At 53.9% G+C, this 20324-nt stretch overlaps 1 protein-coding gene across 1 annotated transcript in view; it reads left to right on the top strand.

Annotated features, from left to right (window-relative positions):
• H6PD (hexose-6-phosphate dehydrogenase/glucose 1-dehydrogenase) overlaps nucleotides 1-8187 on the top strand; it is a 32567-nt gene extending 24380 nt beyond the window's left edge. The window contains exon 5 of the mRNA XM_023635847.2: nucleotides 928-8187. Coding sequence (XP_023491615.2) covers nucleotides 928-2291 — 1364 coding nt within the window. The 3' untranslated portion in view covers nucleotides 2292-8187. The remainder of the gene's footprint in view (nucleotides 1-927) is intronic.
• The last annotated feature ends 12137 nt before the right edge of the window (nucleotides 8188-20324 follow it).

Genomic DNA, 20324 nt, shown 5'->3' with positions numbered 1-20324 from the left:
TCCCACCCTCCTGGAGCTTACATAGAGCCCCCCATTGAGGCTTCAAACCTGCCTGGCCACAGCCAGGGTACCTCCAGGGGGCAAGTACCCTGCTGGTCGGGCAGACGCCCACCAGAGCCATCCTCCGCACAGTTCCCTAGGCTCAGAGCTTTCCGGGAGAGGGCTGCTCCCTGAGACTGCAGGTAATAACCACCCCCAAAGCTGCGGCCGTTTATCAGGCACTAACTGTGTCCGGGCACTTGGTACACGTTGTCTCCCTGGATCCTGACCCGCACAGGCCCATGAGGCAGGTGTGACTGTTCTCCCCATTTGAAGGCGAGGAAACGAGAGGCTCTTGGAACTGCAGGAACTTGCCCGAGGTCGTGCAGAGATGTCCACGGGAAGACCAGGCTTGGGACTTAGTGAGGAGTGTGCTCAGTGTCTGGCTCTCACCCCTGGGCCCCCCAGGCCTCCTTACCTGCACACCGCCACCCGCGGGCCTGCAGCCGAGAGCTCGCCCCCCTCCTCACCTCCCCGAACCTGACCTTGCTTGGGCATGTCCTGAACGCTCTACAAACAGTAGGGAAGTGCCTTTCTCTGTAGGACCACTCCCCTCGCCCCACCGTAAGACTTCTCTTAGAGTCTCCAGGCTGGACACTCTCGGCCCAGTTTTCCTTTGCTTGGGAAACTGTGACTCTAAGAGGTGCCTCAAGGGAGGTGGAGTCTGAGGTGGCTCCAGAGGCTGCTTCTGGAGCATTGACTGGGAGGAGAAGGTCACAGGAGGGGTGATAGGTGGGGGTGAGTGTAGCAAGGCAAGGGGTCCTCCAGAGGCAGTGGGGGCCTGGAGTGGGGCTTGGAGAGGAGAAGGGCTGGCTGGCAGCAAGTCCTGGGTTCTCTCCCGGGTTCTCTGTGCTGGAGCATCACCTCCACTGTCCCCTGTCGCCTCAGGCATCCTCGCTCACATGGACAACCTTCGCTGGGAGGGCGTCCCTTTCATCCTGATGTCCGGCAAAGCCTTGGATGAGAGAGTGGGCTACGTTCGGATCTTGTTCAAGAACGGGGCGTATTGTGCCCAGAGTGAGAAGCACTGGGTCACAGACCAGAGCCAGTGCCTGCCTCGCCAGATCATCTTCTACATCGGACATGGCGAGCTGGGCAGCCCTGCCGTGCTGGTCAGCCGGAACCTGTTCAGGCCCTCCCTACCCTCCAAGAGCTGGAAGGAAGTGGAGGGCCAGCCCGGGCTCCGCCTTTTTGGCCGCCCTCTGTCCGATTACTATGTCTACAGCCCCGTGAGGGAGCAGGACGCCTACTCCATCCTCATATCTCATATCTTCCACCGCCGAAAGGGTTCTTTCATCACCACAGAGAACTTGCTGGCCTCCTGGGTCTTCTGGACTCCCTTGCTGGACAGCCTGGTCCACGAGGTCCCACGCATCTACCCAGGAGGAGCTGAGAATGGACACCTGTTGGATTTTGAGTTCAGTGGCAACCAATTATCTTTTTCCCAGCAGCAGCTGGAGCAGCTGGTGCCAGGGCCAGGTTCTGTGCCAAAGCCCAGTGACTTCCAGGTTCTCAGGGCCAAGTACCGAGAGAGCCCGCTCATCTCAGCCTGGCCCGAGGAGCTGATCGCTAAGCTGGCCAATGACATTGAGGCCACAGCCGTGCAGGCAGTGCGGCGCTTTGGCAAGTTCCACCTGGCGCTCTCAGGTGGCTCAAGCCCCATAGACCTGTTCCAGCAGCTGGCCATGGGGCACTATGGCTTCCCCTGGGCCCACACGCACCTGTGGCTGGTAGACGAGCGCTGCGTCCCGCTCTGGGATCCTGAGTCAAACTTCCAGGGCCTGCAGGCTCACCTGCTGCAGCACGTCAGGGTCCCCTACTACAACATCCACCCCATGCCCGTGCATCTGCACCAGCGGCTCTGTGCTGAGGAGGACCAGGGTGCCCAGATCTATGCCGAGGAGATTTCAGCCCTGGTGACCAACAGCAGCTTCGACCTGGTGCTGCTGGGCATGGGTCCCGATGGGCACACGGCCTCCCTCTTCCCACAGTCGCCCACTGGCCTGGACGGCGAGCAGTTGGTCGTGCTGACCAAGAGCCCCTTCAGGCCGTACGATCGCATGAGCCTCAGTCTGCCCCTCATCAACCGTGCCAGGAAGGTGGCGGTCCTGGTCATGGGCAGGATGAAGCGGGAGATCACCACACTAGTGAGCCGTGTGGGCTATGAGCCCAAGAAGTGGCCCATCTCAGGCGTCCTGCCTGCTTCTGGCCAGCTGGTGTGGTACATGGACTACGAGGCATTTCTGGGATGACGGCACTTTCACCCTTTTCTCACCCTGGGCTGCCTTTCACCTGTCCTCCCCCTCCCCTCCTAGTCCTGCCCCCTGCTCAAAAGCCCTGGCTCTCTGGAATCTGCTGCCTCAGGTTCAGGCTCGCAGAGAGGGAAGACAAGGCCTCATCCCAACCCCTGTGACAGTCCCTGTCTAGGTGTGGGGAGTAGACACAGAACAAGGGAGAATTGGCATCTCTGCTCTTGAGAAGCTTCAAATTCAAGTCAGGAGAGACATATCCACCTTCAGAAAAGGCTTGCAGCAGTTACACACTGACATCACCTGGCACAGAGTCGGACGGCACGAGGCTTCCAACTTCAGAAGGAAGGCAGTGGGCTGCCATCACTCGGGAGGTTTCCTTGAGGTGGAGACCCTTGAACTGGCTCCTAAGGAGAAGAGCATGGACGGTAGAGAGAAGGGCACACGCAGGGCCCTGTGCAGAGCAGGGTGCCGGAGCCATCCGGAGCCTCGAGCTGGTCGAGCCCCTCCTTCCTCTGTCTGTCCCCTTCCCGAGCCCCTGACGTTCAGCCTGCTGTCCTGTCCTCCACGTGGCTGCCTCCACCTGCTCCATGTCTCCAGGCTCCTTTCTGCTCAGTCCCAACAGTGGAGGAGGTCTTCCCCTCCTATCTCTGTTTCTTCACTATCCTTCAACCTGTCCATTTATAGGCAGATGAAGGGTGATGACAGTAACGCAGCAACAAATACTAGGCTGTTAAGACAGTTCAGGGATCTTGCGACTGTTTGGAGCTCGCTTTCTCCGGAGCTGAACTTCTCTGCAGCGAGGAGGCATTATTCCCCGGCTTCCTCAGAGCGGGCCCCTGACCCTGCCCACGCTCCTTTCTCTAGCCGATTCCCTCTGTGAAACACGCTGGGCGTCGATGACCAGGCCATTCCAGGGATCACTCAGAAGAGGGTCCTTTACGTCTCAGGGGACTTTCCGGTGGACGTTTCCACTCTCAGTATCCCCTCTTGTTTCACCAGCAAAGATCCAGTTATGTCTTTCTCTGATGGTGACAACTCATTCGAGGAGAGAGATGCCATGTCATCCAGACCCTCCAGGTGCTCAGATCTGACCAGACGGGAGCCGGGCCTCCTTGGCGGGCCAGCTGCAGCTCATAGGCAGCAGTGGCTGCCCACGACCCTCTGAGGGACTTGGCTGATTGGCAGTGCCAAGTGGGGACAGACCACAGCCCGCCCTTCTCACACTACTTTGCACCACATCGAGCCTACCGCCTCCCACTTCACCACGGGCACTGCTGACGCCGTGGGGAAAACAAGGGCGCAGCTTCTCTTTCAGAATAGATTGGGTGCTCTGCTGAGAAGCCGTGGGCCACTTATACCTGTTTTTCTGAAACCCTCAAAGGAGGTCTCTGAAATTCTTGAAAAATAAAATCCAAGTTCTCAAGACACATTTAATTTCTATTTCAACTTCCCCCATAGTCGTGCCCCCAAGATGTGACTATAAAGGCGTGACGGGTTTTTCCGTGTGACTGCTCCCCGTGTCTTACAGTCACACTGTGTGTCAGGCGGATGCAGAGGGCCCCCGTCACGCAGACGACTCTCCTTGGTGAGAGGAGCATCACGGAATCAATTTCTCTACCTTTGATTGTTCACACCTTCAACCCTTGAAGAAGGGGCTCTCCATATGAAGGCACTCCTGTTAAAATTCTGCTTCTGGCCTCCAACAACCCGGCCCAGACAGGAGCTCTCTCTTTGGACCAAGAGAGCTAACCTTGGCAGAGCTGACCGCAGTGCCAGGGCTAGGCGGTCTCCTCCCTATCGAGGGGTCAGCGTTTCCCTTTTCTGCATCTGGTGGCCGGTGCTCGCCAATGGACACAGGTGGTTGCAGTCTGGAGGCCACGTGTGGCCACGTGGGGGCGCTCTTGCACCATCCCTGTGGTCTCCACATCTGACTGCGGAGGACTCCCCTCTGTGGCAGGCTCCTGTGTTGGATTTCTTGCATTTCCGTGTTCTGCCTCTCTAGGCCTTGGCCCCCAGCACCCCCCTATCTGTTGTTTAGGAACTCTTCCAGAGAGAAAGGGACCCCCCCCTACCCCGTGCCCAAGTATCACTCTAGGATAAAGGGCAAGCAGGCCATGATGTCACGGTTTCTGAATAATTGTGAGTCACTGTGGGCCTGAGCTGGCTGTCTTGTTCTCAGAGGGGTGCCTGGCCTCAGAATGTGCCCTTCTTGTGTGGAGAGTGTGTGTGTGGGTAGGGGTGGGGGCAAAAAGTGCCAAAGATGAAGTTTCCAGAATCTCGTGCTGCCTTAAAATCACCTGGGGAAGTCCACTGGGAGACATCGTCGATCTTCCTCTGCTTCCCTCCCATGTCCTCTGCTGCGGAGGAGAGAGTCTCAGAACCGGGCCACCTCGGCTAGCAGTTTCTAAACTTTTAAAATCATGATCCACAGCAGGAAACACTTTATATCATTAGTCAGTGCTCTCGTTTGTGCTTAAATCTGTCTCAAGCAAAAGTTTTGTAAAAGAATTCTTACCCTTAAAATGTGAGATACCCTCTGTTTTCTATTTTTCACGTTTTTAAAAAATGTTGTTTGTAGTCTGCTAAATTGAGTTGATACACAGTTTGAAGAATGCTGCTGTGCTCCGACTTTGCCTTGTTACGTAATCTGAGGACCCCAAGGCTTGGAGGGGAGCCCATGTGCCCAGCTAACACAGGGGACGCTCGTGACCACATTGGGACGGGAACCCGGGCTTTCCATTCCTGCAGCTTCAACCCCCGGGCTCATCCAGCACAGGAGGGTCGCGCTGGTCCCAGCGTGGATGCTGCTTCTCCATGATGGGGCAGTCGGCTTCCTTCGTGATGAGGGAGGGGGAGCAGTGGGCGAGGAAGAGACTAATCAGAAGCCTGGAGCTTGCAGGGGTGACTGTGGCGTGTCCTTCCCGGAGGGGTTGATAAGCATCAGGTTGATACTAAACGTTTTGTAAACTTGGTCTTGTCTCATCCTTTCAACAACCCTTTGAGGTAGACAGAGGGATCCTCATTTACTGATGATTTTGAAACTGAAACCCAAGTTGTCTAATGGTAGCAGACCAGTTGTTCTAAGCCAGGCTTAGAACCCAGCTCTTCGGGATTCTAGACGCATGTTCCCAGCCACCCTGCACGCCCCCTTCTTCCAGGGAGCCCCGGGGTGCCGGAGCCACGGCAGTTATCTGGAGGCCAGCCTCCCCCAGTGGGGAGAGGACTCCAGTCAGAAGCGTCTGAGCACTGGTAAAAGGCAGAAGGGCCCTCCTCCGGGAGGCCTCATCCCGTCAGCATCTCTAGAGTGAGCGTTGTTACCATTTGTTGTAGGGAAAGAATGGAGGGACTTTCCAGGTTGTTGTAAGCTAGATTCTGATTTTGATTTAGGAGCAGCCTTTTCTGCTAACCACAAGTTAGAGGAGTCTCGTCTCGTTGATCTTCCCTCCTCCTTGTTTCTGTGCACACAGTGCTTTATTCCCACTCACGGGCCTCCACGCTAGCAGCATCATCACAGCTCTGCCAGTAGGCTAGTATTTCACAATATCCCTTCCAGAATGGACAGGCTTGGTCTCCCTGGTCTGGGGTTCCCTCCTTTTCCTGTTTGTACAGAGAGCCCATGCTGAGAGCTGGGGACTATGGCAGAGAAAGGAAGGAGAAGCTTCCACAAAAGAGGCGATTTCCTAGAATTTAGTTTTTAGGAAAAAATTTTTTTTCTACAAAGATATATGCAGTCTCACACAAGCAGCCTCTGCATCAGCTTACCCAGCTTTATTTTTATCTTAAGCAGATGGGGCCCTGCAGACCTTGGTCCACTTGTAGAGAAGCTGCCTGGCAGCATGTCAGCGTCAGAGAATGAACAAGTCACAGGAAATGCCACTGGAGACTGGTGACATGAGGGCGAGGTGGCCATGGTGGCAGGCCAACACGATCAGCACCCACCTGCCTGCCCTGCAAAAGACAGACTCCCGAGGGGCTGGGGCCTTGAGAGGCTGCTGCCTCCCAGCGTCACAGGCCGTGAGGCCCACGAGGCGCCGTTCTCCCCAGCTGTCCGCTTGCTGAACTGAGGAACGTGTGTCTACTGCAGTGTACCTGCTCCCCACAGCTCCCCCATGGCCGCTCCGCTGGGCACTGCAGACCCTGCAGCTGCAGCCTGTGCTAAGGTGCTGCCTGCACTGTGCAGGGGGCATTTCCATGAGGCAGAGGGTAGGTCCTCCAGCCTCATCAGCATTCAGCCGCTGATAGATCCGAGGGCATCTGGACTGGTCACAGTAAGGACGGCTCTGGTGGTGCCGCCCTGCCCTCGGGGCCCCTGAGCACTTTAGTGGCAGTAATTGGAGGATCGTGGTTGGAAGTGTGGGTTTATTCCTTTAATAGCCCTGCCTACCGATCGGCAAGTGTCTCCGCAGGTGTCAGCCTGTGTGGTCCAATGTCCATCTTGCGTTGCTCGCTTGGAGGGTTTGAGTTGGGCGCTGCCATGTTCTTTGCTTCCCTTGCTGCATGCCGCGCAGTCTCCATGAAATGAAAAGCCCTTCCTGCCCCTTCTGCTCTAGAGCAGAACACTGTCTCCCTTTAGATCTGCCTTCCCTACACAGCGTGAAGGGAGCAGGAACCCAAATCAGCATGTGTTCTTGGAAGACGTGCGATCACAGATGTCTTCCAGGAGCATCCACAGACCCTCCTCCAGGGGCGTGCGCTTCAGGCATTCTCCGGTCAGCAGCTCAAGGTGGGGGCATGAGTGAGAGACTCTGAGGATTCCTCAGCTCCTTGCTGAGCAAGGTGCAAACTTACTAATGTTGTCATCAGCCCAAGACAGAAACGGCAAGAGATTCAAGGAGGCATTTCTAAGATTATAGCAAGCTGGGGGACAATGATCTCTTTGATGAAGCTTCCTCTCCAGCCAATTTTGGGAGTGCATTTGTTTGCAAAGCAGGTCCCTGGGGATGTGTATGTCTGTGTGTGAGCCATAGACGGGAAAGGGTGGAGATCTAAATTAGTTATGCTTCTGCTTATTTGATTCCCAAGGATGGCCTTTGTTAAGACTTGCATCTCTTCTCTGCATCTTTTCTGTCCATCTGGCATGCGGAGGGATAAACACATTTTCATTTGCTGAAAGCTGTATGGAATATATTTGAATGGCTAGTAGTTAGCTTTGATAGTGGAAATAAACAGAACTACATGAATTTGTCAGTTTTAGTCCTTAGCGGTACCCCCACAGAAGTCTAGAGGGGTCAGGTATGAAACATGAGGTCCATAGCTCTAAGAGGAAGGGACCCTGGACGAGCCGGTAATCAAGGGCCCAGCTTGCATCCACTTCTCTGAGATGTGACCTGCACAGTCTGTTCCTCCCAGTCCCGTCATTTGGAAGAACCAGGGAGAACAGACACAGCAGGGCCTCTGCTGGGTCCACGAGCTGTTACTGCCCGTGCCTGAGTGAAGGGCCTTGTTTCCAGCCAGGAAGGCCAAGTTGGTACAGTGCTTAGGGGCTGTGGCCAGCAAGAGACTAGATGGGGAGTGTGGGGACAGCCCTGAAGTGAGAATGTGCTGCAGTCTGGATAGTGTCCCTGCATTCTCTGTCCCCTGCTGGGAACTCAGGACTGGGCTTCTGTCAAGCGAGGAGAGGAGAGATGGGGAAACTCCTTTCTCAGAGGGACCGTCTGTTCCCTCGTACGGTGGGGAGACAGAGGGCATGCAGACCACCCCCTGCCCTGCAGCAAGAATGTGCCCTGCCTTTCTGCAGTGAGAAACTGCCCTAGTTTTTATGGGAATCTTGGACTCAAAGATGCCTCAGACATCTGAATGCCTCTGAATGAGACACATTCAGAACTGTTTTTAAAATGCCTTTTTGTATGTCAAATGTAACATTTATTTTTTAAACAATAAAATGGTTTTGCCAAAATTCATGCTTTTATTCTTTCTCTGGAAGATGGAGTGTGGGGGCTGTGGGCCTTGTCCTTGTACTGGGTGTGTTCTCGGAGGAGGGAAGGTAGAGGAAGGCCCTGGTGTGGACCGCGTCCCCTCCTGACTGCAGATGTGGAGATGTCTGAGCAGTGCAGCTGTGTTCCATTGGCTCAAGGGCCCGTGGGCCTCCTGGGAGAGGCAGCGTGGGCAAGGTGACCAGAGTTCATAGATTCCCAAACAACCTGAGAAAAGTTGCCCCCCAACCTCCCTGGCAGCCCTCAGGATGGGGAGAGTGTATCGTGCTCTCTGAGAGGGAAAGGCCGGGAGGGGAGTGTCTTTGAAAGCACCAGTGCCTGATGCCATCTCTTGAGTTCTCTGCGTGATCCCCACCCCCAGCTTGTGTCATGTTCCCAGGAACGTAAGGGTCATAGGGAATCAAATAAAATCAACAGGGCCTCTGGGGTACAGGAGCCAGAGATTTGCTGGTCGTCACCAACAGTGAGCAGGACCCAAGCAGATCTGGTGACCCCCCAAGGCAGTGACAAGAGCAGCTTTCATACCCAGAAGGGGTGAGATCTGCCAGGGACCACAGGGTGCAGGTGACAGACACACACCCAGAGCCCCCTTGGGAAGCAGGGAGGGCCCATGGCAGCATGAAGCCTGGAACCGGAGGCTGCCTTCACAGCACTGGGTCGGGCCGCAGCCCGGGAGCAGCAGAGAACACGCTTCCTGGGAGGGTGGCCCAGAACTGGGGAGAAATGAGGGTTGACTCCCGCTTCTCTGGGGGGTGGCCATTGGTTGTGTGTCCTCGCAGAAGCATGACGAGGTGGGCTCACAGCCTCCTGAGACTTGAGACTGTGGGGCCCAGCTAGTGTCCACCAAGGCTCACTGAAGGGTCACTGGTACCCGGTCCCCCTTTGGGGAGCCTCCCTGTACTTGTGTTCTAGAGGGTTCTGGCTGGTCAGGAGATCGATGCCCACAGCTGCAGTGATTGGTTCAGGAGGGCCCGTGGCCCAAGTCAGTCAGATCAGTGAGTCCACACATGGGGGCTGAAGATGCTCCATGTCTCTGGACTCAAACCTGAGGCTCTGTCGCCCTGGAGCAACTGAGAGCCATCTCAGCACCACAGGAAGCCTGAGAATGAGGCGACATGGAGAGAGCAGAGCCCAAGGATAGCTTGCTCTGGAACCATCCCCAGGCCCAGATTCTTTCACACCACAAGTCTGCCTGCTGACCACTCATTTACAGGTGCTTGAACTCGTTAGAGTCGGGCTGTAACTTGTGACGGAAACTTCATAGGTATCAGAGCCCAGAGCTTGTTAGATATTTCAGGAGGCACAGACCTGAGAGGGGATCCGGCCTGGTCAGGAGGGCGATCTCTCCACCTGGGGCCGGGTTTCATCAGTCTGTGTGGGCAGCTCTGGTTGGTCCAGTGCTGTATGCCTTTGGCTGTTTTCTTATTGCTTAATTTGGACCGTTTTCCTGATTGACGAAAGTTTTGAAAAGCAGGGACAGAAAGAAGGGCAGGAAGGGAGGGATTGTGAAAATGATAAAAGGAGTTTTTGGTGGACAAGCTCGGGAACCGCTGGCCTAAAGTTCTTCTCCAGAGTCTCCTGCCAGCTCTCTGGACCCGCTGCCAGAGCCCTGGAGGGTGCCACTTGCCTGGCCGGCTCCTGGCAGAAGGGGACAGTGTGGCCGTGGCTCCACTGGATGCCCGTTCTCTCACCCACGGCTCCCCGTCCGCCCTCACCTGTCTAGCTGAGGACCAGCGGAAGAGACTCCATGTGCCTTACTCAGTTCTCGTGTTTCTGGTGCTTAGCTCAGATGTGTGAATGAAATTGTGAAAGCAGGGCGAGAACTGTGAACTGCAGCTGGCAGAACTCTGGGGTTGTCCAGTGTCGTCGTCCACAGGTCTACCGGACACTTGTATCTCCTGCTTCCTAAGGAGGGGCCGAGCAGAGCCATGTCCTTGCTAACCCAGGGAGGACACCCCACCCACGACCCCCCCCAGCAGGGACCTGGGCGTGAGTCACTGAGAGGCTCAGGGCAGTCTGCTCATGGGACAACAGGCAGCCTGAAGGACCCCAGTCGTGGTGTCTTTGGGTGAGGAGGGGAGAGTAGGAGCGGTTGCCTGGGGGCACGAGGTCTCCATGGGCATGCCCACAGAGCTTCTCCAAGCCAGGGCGGCCAGTGGGGGAGGCTGGACGGCGGAGGATGAGGCAAGTGTGGCAGCCAGAGGGGAACGTGTGTTCTCTCCTCTAGGGGAGACGGGATCTCCCGTGTTCACAGCGGGCCGGGGCAGCAGGTGCAATGGACGGTGGTCCAGCCATGTCAGGGGCCGGCACTCTTGTTGGCACGAGAGGGACGGAGGGCACGACAATGCAAGGCCTGGTCTGACCCCCATGCCTGGGGATTTTCCCACTTGCTGCAATGGAGAACAAGGCCAGGAGGTCAGTGCCGGCTGCTGGACACCATCAGGTGTGAGCCGCCAGGGGGCAGGGCCGGGAAGCCCCCGCTCTGCCATTTTGAGGGGCGTTTGCACCGCCCGTTCCTCTTTCCCATCCCAAATCCCGGCTTTGTTTGAAGAAGCATTGTTGGAAATAAAAATCATAAAATTAAGCTCATGCTACCAGTTAGACCCTCCCTGCTGCTCCATGAGCCTTTTTTTTTAAAACTGAAAAAAAAAAAAATACAGAAAAACACAAGAGGAGAATCCATGCAGATTACCTCTGCTCAGCATTAACCACTGCAAGGTCTTTGCATATTGGCTTTATTTAAAGAAAAAAAATCACAAATATTTTTTTAAAAATAATGCATGCTTGTTATAAGTGAATTCCAACAGTACTGAAAAGTGCACATATGAATGTAAAAGAAGTCAGTGCAGTCCCGTCACCCAGAGACCAGCAATGGTGGCATTAGGTGGACATCTTTCAACGTACAGATAACATAGAACAGATAAAAGATATTTTATAAAAATGGAATCCTTTTCTTGATGCTAATTTTAATGTTAATTGTGCATTAATAATTTTTCATGAAACTGAAACAACTGCTGAACTTTGCATAAGTATTTTACCAGATGATACGTATTTCCAAAAAGATCTCTTTAACATTAGAAGTGCATAAAAACACGAAGAGGCTGGAGTCCTTAGTGGTTTTTAACTCTGTGCCCCAATCTGGATTTGGGGGTCTGTTGACTTTGACAGGTCTAGGCATCGGCTCTCACACAGCTTCCTGTTGCCTGCCCCCCAGCTCTGGCTTTTTGTGGGTCTATGATTTTTATCTTGTTATTGTCCAGGGTCCTTAATTGTTCTTCCCTGTTGGTTCTCTGTCCGATTTTGCCTCCTGTGGGCTCTTTGCCAAGTTACCTCCCACTTCTGACCCTGGCTGACCACACAGCCTTTCACAGCCCAGCCTCAAGGGGCTGGCCCTGGAGAAGTGGGGGTTGGTCTAGATACTGAAAAGCTGTTGGTTCAGTGCCAGTCTCTGCTCCAGCCCAGGGGTCCCGCAGGGAGCAATGACCCTGTCCTCATGGAGCTTATGCCCCTCGTTCTCTTGAATCCTCATCTCTCCTTTATTTTGGGTTCATGCATCCATTTCAAGAAGTCCTGCCTCCTCCTCTGCCACCTCTGTCAGCTCTCACCGTTTTAACACAAACGCTGTGATGCAGGGATGGCTCCATGCCCTCTTCACTCGCAGATTTCTTAATGGCCCCCTAGCTACTTCCACCCCCACTGTTCTGTTAAAAGCGCTCTCGAAGGTCACTAGGTGACCTCCTACTGGACACTGCCACGGTTTGGAGGTTGTGGCCTTAGTAAGTTAAGAGGCCACCACCACAAAAGCACTGATACAGCGCAGATAAGAGAGAAACTAAGGCCTCAAGAGGTGAGATAAGTGCCCAAGGTCACAGCTACCAAGTGGCAAAGCCACTGAGGTCGGCCCGACCCCAGAGCCCACGCCCTTAACCATGGGTCATCTCAGGAGCAGCTGCTCCATCGAGAAGAGAGGCCACCAGCAGCCCACACACCGCCGGGCCATCTGTACTTCTCCAGCCTCTGTCAGACCCCCGGACCAGGGCTCCCCCTGGGAGTGGGGCTCTACTGGGTGCAGCTCTTGCTTTCTCCTCCAGAAAGCTTGTTCCTGCTGATCCACGGTGGAGAATATCATTAAGCCGGGCTGGGGTGGGGTAAGGGGTTGTCATTAAGACCTGCCAGCTGCCCCCAAATCTGGGAGACTAGGACAATGTCCGCCAACCTGAGAGCAAAGCCCGGGGAGAGGGGGGGAATCCTGTGTTGACTGTTGTCTTTTGCTCTTCGTTTCTTCTCTTCGTGAATTGAATTCCGGGACCGCAAAGCTCAGGTTTGTCTGCCTTCTCCCTTCCAACCAAGAGGGAAGGCAGTTTGTAAAGGTGAATTTTTCTCCCCTTTGGATTTCTATTTGTGTATAAAAAGCACCATAAAAAACATGAAATGGAGAATAATCCACAATGCCCATCACTCTGCCTACTAACGGTGTTTGTGCTCAGCAATCCCTTTCTCTCCTGGGACACTTTGTCCTGGCGATCTTTGTCGTCACACAGCATTGTGTCTGCTTCATTTTATGCGTCTCTTGTCATGAACATTCTCCACGCTTCCTTGTGGTCTTTATATTCAGTTTCCACGCATGTGTAATATCCTATGGAACGGAAGCATCCTGACTGCCGTTTCCCATCCTCTGTCGTTGACCGTTTAGGTTATTTCTAGCATTTGATTGCTGGAGATAATGCTGCAACAAAGGGTATTTATAGTTCGAAAAGCTTTTTTATTCTTTTAAAATTATGGAAATGTGAGGTTTAAAATGACCCAGTAAACATAAATTACTTTGTAATGGAAAACAAGTCCCGATATGATAATGATTATAGCCACAGTAATAATCAATGGACTAGGAAGGAAAGGAGGGGAGAAGTTGAAGACAGAGGAGGAGGCTGGAGAGCTCTGGGTCAGCGGAGAGAGAAGGGAAGCATGGGTCAGCCTGAGCCTTGAGCTGTGAGGGAAACGTAGCCCCTGAAAGAGAAGTGAGGAGAGGCCACCCTGGGCTGCAGACCAGGGCGCAGGCCCGGAAATCTTCCTCAAGAGTTCTTTTTTTTTTTTTTTTTGAGCAAGATTAGCCCTGAGCTAAGTACCGCCAATCCTCCTCTTTTTGCTGAAGAAGACTGGCCCTGAGCTAACATCCATGCCCATTTTCCTCTGCTTTATACGTGGGACACCTACCACAGCATGGCGTTTGCCAAGCGGTGCCATGTCCATACCCGGGATCCGAACCAGCAAACCCTGGGCCACTGAGAAGCGGAACGTGCGAACTTAACCACTGCGCCACTGGGCTGGCCCCTTCCTCCAGAGTTCTTGAGCCTCTGGTTGCACACTGTGGGTCTGCAAGCCCCAAGATTCCCAGGCCTCGTGTTATCTTGTTCCTGAGGTGCGGCCGCCATTTGCTATTTTAATCCACACTCTTTTGGTTGCAAGTGACAGAAACGCAACTCAGACTAAACCTGAAAGACGAAGGAAATGCCCGGCCGTCTCCTTGGAAGGCCCAGGGTGGGAGCAGCTCCAGCCGGGCTATGTTCAGGGAGTTGGCAGTGTCGCCGGGAAGCTGAGCATAGCTTCCCTTTCATTAGGGTCCCCAAGGTTTCCCTAATGGGTCCAGACGTTTGTGAAGAGCACCCTTCACAACTCTCCCCACATTATCCTAATCTGTGTGCCAGGGGCTGGGACGCAGGCTGATACACCCGCTCTGGGGTTCTTCCACCTGCAGCTGGTGGGAAAAGAGCGTTCTCTCCTATGACTTGGAGCTGTTTGTGTGTTTGCCTGGGGAGCAGGCAGCCAGGCCTTCTGTCCCAGAGAACAAAGCTGGTTAGACAAGAGGCACAAAGGTTCCAGCTTCCCTGTCACCCTGAGGCTTCCTCCACCCAGGCCTTCCCCAGTTCTGTGCCCAATCAATCCCACCTTTTTTCCAACTTAAACTAATGTGAATTGGATTTTTGTCATTCGTAGTTCAAGAGTCCTGGATGATACAGTGGACAGACATGAACCATCATTTTAATGTTGCATTAGAAGTGCGAAACTAGAGGTCATTATGGAGGACATGGGCAGAGCATTGAGCTCCACCTGAGGGTCCAGAGGGCTTCCTGGAGGAGGAGGTGCCGGGTCAAGCCTTGAAGGATGAGTAGACATTGGCCAGGAGAGGAGGGTGGGGGCTGCAAAGGGAATCCCAGGTGGAAGGCCTGAAGCAGCCTGAATTGGGTGAGGGGCTACACACAGTCCTGTGCCGCTGGTGAGGACAGTCCACGTGGTGGATGCAGGCAGCAGAGGTGACAGGGGCCAGACCTCAAGGCCTTAAAGGCCAGCCGAGGAGCATGGACATTATCCCGGGTCAGTCCCAGCTTCTGAAACTGGATCACTGTCGAGTTGAGGAGACTCGAAGCCAAAGGACAAAGGAAGCATCATCTCCTAGAACAAAAACTGTGCTCCAAGAATTGAAAGAAAATATCATTTTTACGCTAAAACAAACCTGGGGCAGAAAGCAAAATTCCATCCCTTTCCAATAAAAAACACAAGACTCCAGTGATATTCCCACTTGAGGTGGGCTAGGGTGTGTGCCGGAAAACTTTGAGCCTGACTTCACGGGTGGTAGGGAGTCATTAAGGGCCTTCTCACTGGGGAGGGGTCCAGCCAGGTCTGGCTGTGGCGTGAGGGCTCAGCAAGACGGGAGTTGGCCCAGCTGCCAAACCAGCTCACAACTGGAGTCATTCATTCAGTCCACAAATAACACTGAGTGCTGGGCGCTGGGGCGGTGCTGGGGACACAGCCGTGAACAAGGCGGGCAGGCTGCTCCCTTTCCCGACCACGTTATAACTTGTCTGTTGACACACCATCCCTGTTAGCCCAGCAAGGGCCAGCTACTCATCTCTACGGCCCCGCTGCCTGTACACAGTCGGCGCCCAGTAAGTGCTTGCTGAGTCAATGAATCAGTAGCGGGTTTTCAGGTTGTGTTGCCATGTGTTTCTATCAGCGGCAGGGGATCCCCAATCTTGCGGCTCTGCTGCCCACATGGCCCCCTCCCACTCAGGGGGGCTCCTGCCAGGGGCAATTTCCCTTCAGACCCAAGGCCTGTCCAAATAGCCAGGGATGACGACTTAGCCCGTGGCACATTTTCCACCCCCTCAATAGGATGTTGGGCCCAAGGACGTGGGATCCCCGCTGTCCTTGGCCTGTCAGGACACCTGGGAGGAGTCAGCGCGTTTGGGGTTAATAGCTGGGATCTGGAGACAGAAATATCTGGGTTCAGTTCCCACCCTGCTGTTCAGCTGCCCCGTGACGCCCGATCTTCCACTGTGAGCTCGGTTTCCTCCTCTGTTACGGGGACGATAAATGCTGCTTTCCGGGGAGGAGGCACAGAGCGGATTTCAGTGTGGCGGCACTGTGGGAGACCTGTGGCTCCCCTTGGCGGCCTGTTCCTGCAGAGGACGCCGGTCTCTGCTGTGCAGGGGCTTGTCTTATACAAGACGACCAGGACGCCGCCCTGCACTCAGGCGACGACAGGCTAGTGAGAGAATGGAGCCCTGCTGAGCGTTCTCGGGGGCTGCAGGTGTCCCGAGAGATCTCAGGGCAGGGACAGCGGGGCAATGGGGACTCAGGGCCTGGGGGGCCTCAAGTCAGGCATTCAGTAAACGCCGCCAACTGACTTCACATTACTCCACAAGCATGTGTTGAGCACCTCCTGTGTGCCAGGCACTGTGCTTGGTGTTGGGATAAACAGGGCACAGGACTGAGGAGGACTCTGCCTGGGGCTCCCAGTCTGGTGGGGAAAGAGACAAGGCCCCAGGAATCGCAGGCTGGCTGGGAGCTGTGGGGGTGCCTGTGGGGGCACCTAGCCACCCTGGGGAGCATCACAGATGCTTCTCCATGAAGAGATGCTTCAGCTGGGAGCCAGAAAGAAGAAAGCCCTGCTGTGGGATGCGGGCCAGCCCCTTCCCATCTCTGGGCCTCGGTCTCAGCACCCAGGGTGGTGGAGTTGCCACTCTCTCAGGTTCTGGAGGCCCTGATGGGGCTCCCAGGGGCTGGGAGGACCGACTTCTACTTGGTGCCCTGGAAGCCCTCTGAAAGCTCAGAGCCTTCTCAGAGTGCTCTCGTAACTGTGGGAATCATGGCGGTGGAGGCAGATTTACCAGCAAAGCCATCCGTCCAGCAGCCCAGCACCACGTGGAGGCCGCCCAGCCCTCTCCCCTGCACTTGCTTTGCCCAGGTGCCCAGGCTTCAGCACACGTGCGCTCCACCTCCCCGCTGGATGGCACCCCAGAGTGCAGAACCCCCTAAGGGAGGCAGAGCTTCTCTCTGTGCCTTTGCCGTAGTCTCTGCGTCCTTCCTGGCTGCCCTGGAAGACAGAGGTGACCCCCTCCCCCCACAAGCACCTCCTTGCAGCCAGCCCTCTGTGCCTCAGTGGGCACAGAGAAACACAGGTTGACAACCCTGCAGATGGCTCTGGCTTTAGGCCTCTGCTGCCGAGTGTCTCCCAGATGCAGCTTCCGGACAGAGCTCAGCCCACTCTTGGTAAGTGCCAGCCGCCTGGGTGGTCTGGGATCGGAATGAATTCCAGAGGCCAGAAGGAGCCAGGGTTCAAATTGCCACCAATTTCCTGAAAGTTCCTACTGGAACTCCAGGCAAACCCACTGGTTGAATGGGGAAAAAAACAGACCCCTCACTTAAAACCAGATGTCAGCATCTGTCCTGAACCAGCCCAGGGAGACGGAAGGCCCCCGCCCCGCCCCCTCCTCCTTCTCTCCCTGTCCTAAGTCTGCAGGCTGGGTCAGCCACCAGTCACCACCCACCACATAGCAGACGAAGACCCTGTGTGAAGGAAGCAACTTCTTAGCTGGCACCTAAAAATATTGACTTGGGTTTTTTCTTTAAATAGAAAGGAAATTTAACTCACTCCACCCCAGTCCTCCTCCTTCTGGTTCCGAGTGGGCACCCTGGGGACCTCACCCAGACTCGACTTCTCAGACCCAGAGCAGCTGTGGCTCTCGGGAGGATGGAACAAGGGCAGGGTGGAGGACAGGGAGGGGGCTCACCCACTGCTGAGGGGGCTTCCCATCCTGAGGATGGGAGGAGGTGACTGGCATTTGGCTGACCCAATATCCCAGAGCACCATTCACACAGAGGGGCCCTGGGTGTCTCTGTGGCATAGAGAAATCAGAGGACAAGGACAGCCAGATGACCCTGAAACGGGAAGGGGGACATGGAGGCTCTGATGCCCGGGCCAGCTGGCTTCCTGACCTCGCCTTCCTCCAGATCCACCCTGGGCCTGAGCCACCGTGGGCAGTAAGCCGGGCAGCAGCTCTCCCTCTGGGTCGGTGGCTGGCTTCCTGCGGGTCCTCAGGCACATGGGGAAGAGCTCAGCCAGTGGCTCCTGGCAGCTGAGACCTGGCTTGATTCTGAGCCACAACCATGCAGTGGACACTAGAGAGAGACCCCTGTGCCCTGACGGATGCCATCTCCTAGGCAGGCTGCTGCGGGGAGAGGCGCCAAGAGGGAGACCGTGTGTGGTGCGCAGTCCCATGTCAGAGAGCACAGACAGGTCTGGACAACACACAGGAAGCTAGCCAGAGGGTTACCTTGGGGTGGGGACTGGAGGTCCCTTTTGTATTGTTTGAAGCTCCTTTTCTTGATTTTATTTTACTTTTTTGTGTGAGGAAGATTCACCCTGAGCTAACATCCGTTGCCAATCCTCCTCTTTTTTTCTTGAGGAAGATGAGCCCTGAGGTAACATCTGTGCCAGTCTTCCTCTGCTTTGTATGTGGGATGCCTCCACAGCATGGCTGAGGTATGCAGCAGGTCTGCACTAGGGATCCGAACCCACAAACCTCGGTCCCCCAAGCGGAGCACACGGAACTTTAAGCACTCAGCCATGGGGCCGGGCCCCTTGATTTGTATTTTAATAAAAATAATGCATGCAAATAGTTTTTAAAATACCAGAGTGCTACAAGGAAAACAAAACACCCCAGCAATTTCCTGCCCCACCCCTCCCCACGCCCAATTGCTACACCCAAGAGGTGACTACTTGCAATTCTTTTTAGCTGCTGCTTCTGATATTTACTGCCATAGTCTCAATCGCCTGCGTACACTACTGTTTCATAATTTGTCCATTTTTGACATTACCTAAATGTCTAAAATCTAAGAAGCTACGTAGAATAATGGTTAAGATGCTGACTTTTGGGCTAGATTACCTGGGTTCTAATCCAGGCTCTGCCACTTACTGGTGGTACAACCCTGAAGAAGCTATTTACCTCATCTGTGCCTCAGTTTCCTTAGCTATAATGTGGGATAGGGGTCCCTACCCCGTGGGGCTCATGTGAGGAGGAAATGGATTGACACATGTACTTCAGGCCTGGCCCACAAGAAGCTCTCAATAAGTGTTGGTCATTATTATTATCTCCCATCTGTAAGAGATGAGAATCCACACTCCTCCCAACTTCATAACATAGTTATATCACTATTTTGATTAAATCAGTATCCAGTGTGTCCAGTACAGTCAGGCACAGTAAGCTATCTATTGGTTCTACTTCTGGAACCTTCTGGTCTCCTCTTTAGCCCAGCCAGCAAGGGCAAGGAGAAAGAAGACCCAGATCCTGGGTTCTTATATCTCTCTCCAGTAAAAGGAATCAGGGAGGGCTCCTTAGAGAAATGGTTGATTCCAGGAAAAGTATCAAATGAGCCTGGAACATCTTGCTGTAGGAAAGGAAATGCTCAGAGAATGGTGTAGATAAGTCAAAGGACGTGACAGAAGTCAGCTTGAAGGGGGTCCCATGGGTCAAAGCAGGCACAATTGGAACATCAAAATAAACCATGAATTATAAATTATAATCCTTCGAACTAGGGACCCATGAGTCCATACTGATATAAACAAATAAATAAAATGAAAGTTTGATCAGAAATGGAATATTTACATGGTCTCAAAGCACCTACCCACAAAATATTTATTAATTAAAAAGGGCAAAAGAGTAACTTCACAATAGAAAAGACTGGCAGAGACACTCCACCTTAATGAAGTGATCAAAGTTAATGTCATCCCCAGTAATGAGACAAATCGAAATCAAGGGCCACCTGATGGGAGGTAAGGAGCGCCCAGCATTGCTCCTACGATCTTCCTGCCAGAGATGCACAACATGAGTCTAGTCATGAGGAAACGTCAGCAAACCCAGGTTGAGGGACATCCACAAAATAACTGGCCTGTGCTCTTCCAAAGGGGCAAGGTCATGACGTCAAGGAAGGACTGAGGACCTGTTCCAGATTGCAGGAGGCTAAAGAGACGTAACAACTAAATGGGACAGAGGATTCTGACCTGTGTCTTCTCGCTCTAAAGGACATTATCTGGACAACTGGCAGAACTCGAGCGGGGTCTGAGGAGTAGACGGTGGTCACATCCCAAAGTGGATTTCCTGACTTTGATGGATGTATTGTGGTTAGATAGAGGAATAGCCTTACTTTGGGGGTTACGAGGCATCACATCAGAGCTCTCAAATAGTTCAAGAAAAAAAATTGTTTTTTTTTTAAGATTGGTACCTGAGCTAACATCTGTAGCCGATCTTTTTTTTTTTAACTTCTTCTCCCCAAAGCCCCCCAGGACATGGTTGTATATTCTAGTTGTAGGTCCTTCTGGTTGTGCTATGTGGGATGCCGCCTCAGCGTGGCCTGACGAGCGGTGCTAGGTCCACACCCAGGATCCGAACTGGCAGAGTCCTGGGCTGCCGAAGCAGAGCGTGTGAACTTAACCACACAGCCATGGGGCCAGCCCCAAGAAAAAATTCTTTACACTGCTCTTGCAACTTTTCTGTAAGTTTCAGATCATTGAAAAAAATTATTAATAAAGGTAGAGAGTCATTACAGCAACCCACAAGATGGTGGAGGCTCCTCGGGTCTGGGTCCCCCAGTGAGGACAACGTGGGGCAGAACTTCCTACAGTGAGATGAACAGGGAGTGAGAACGAGAAATAAACTGCTGTCCTTTGAAGCTACTAAGCTTTTGGGCTGCTTGTTCCTGTGCGTAACTCACCTCTCCTGACTGACGCAGAGACTCTCCCCAGATGCTGGTCATCCTTGGCTAT

Source organism: Equus caballus, chromosome 2 (genome assembly GCF_041296265.1).
Source record: "Equus caballus isolate H_3958 breed thoroughbred chromosome 2, TB-T2T, whole genome shotgun sequence".
NCBI lineage: Eukaryota > Metazoa > Chordata > Mammalia > Perissodactyla > Equidae > Equus > Equus caballus.
The sequence above is the reverse complement of the archived record's forward strand: the minus strand, read 5'-3'. Positions and strand labels throughout refer to the sequence as shown.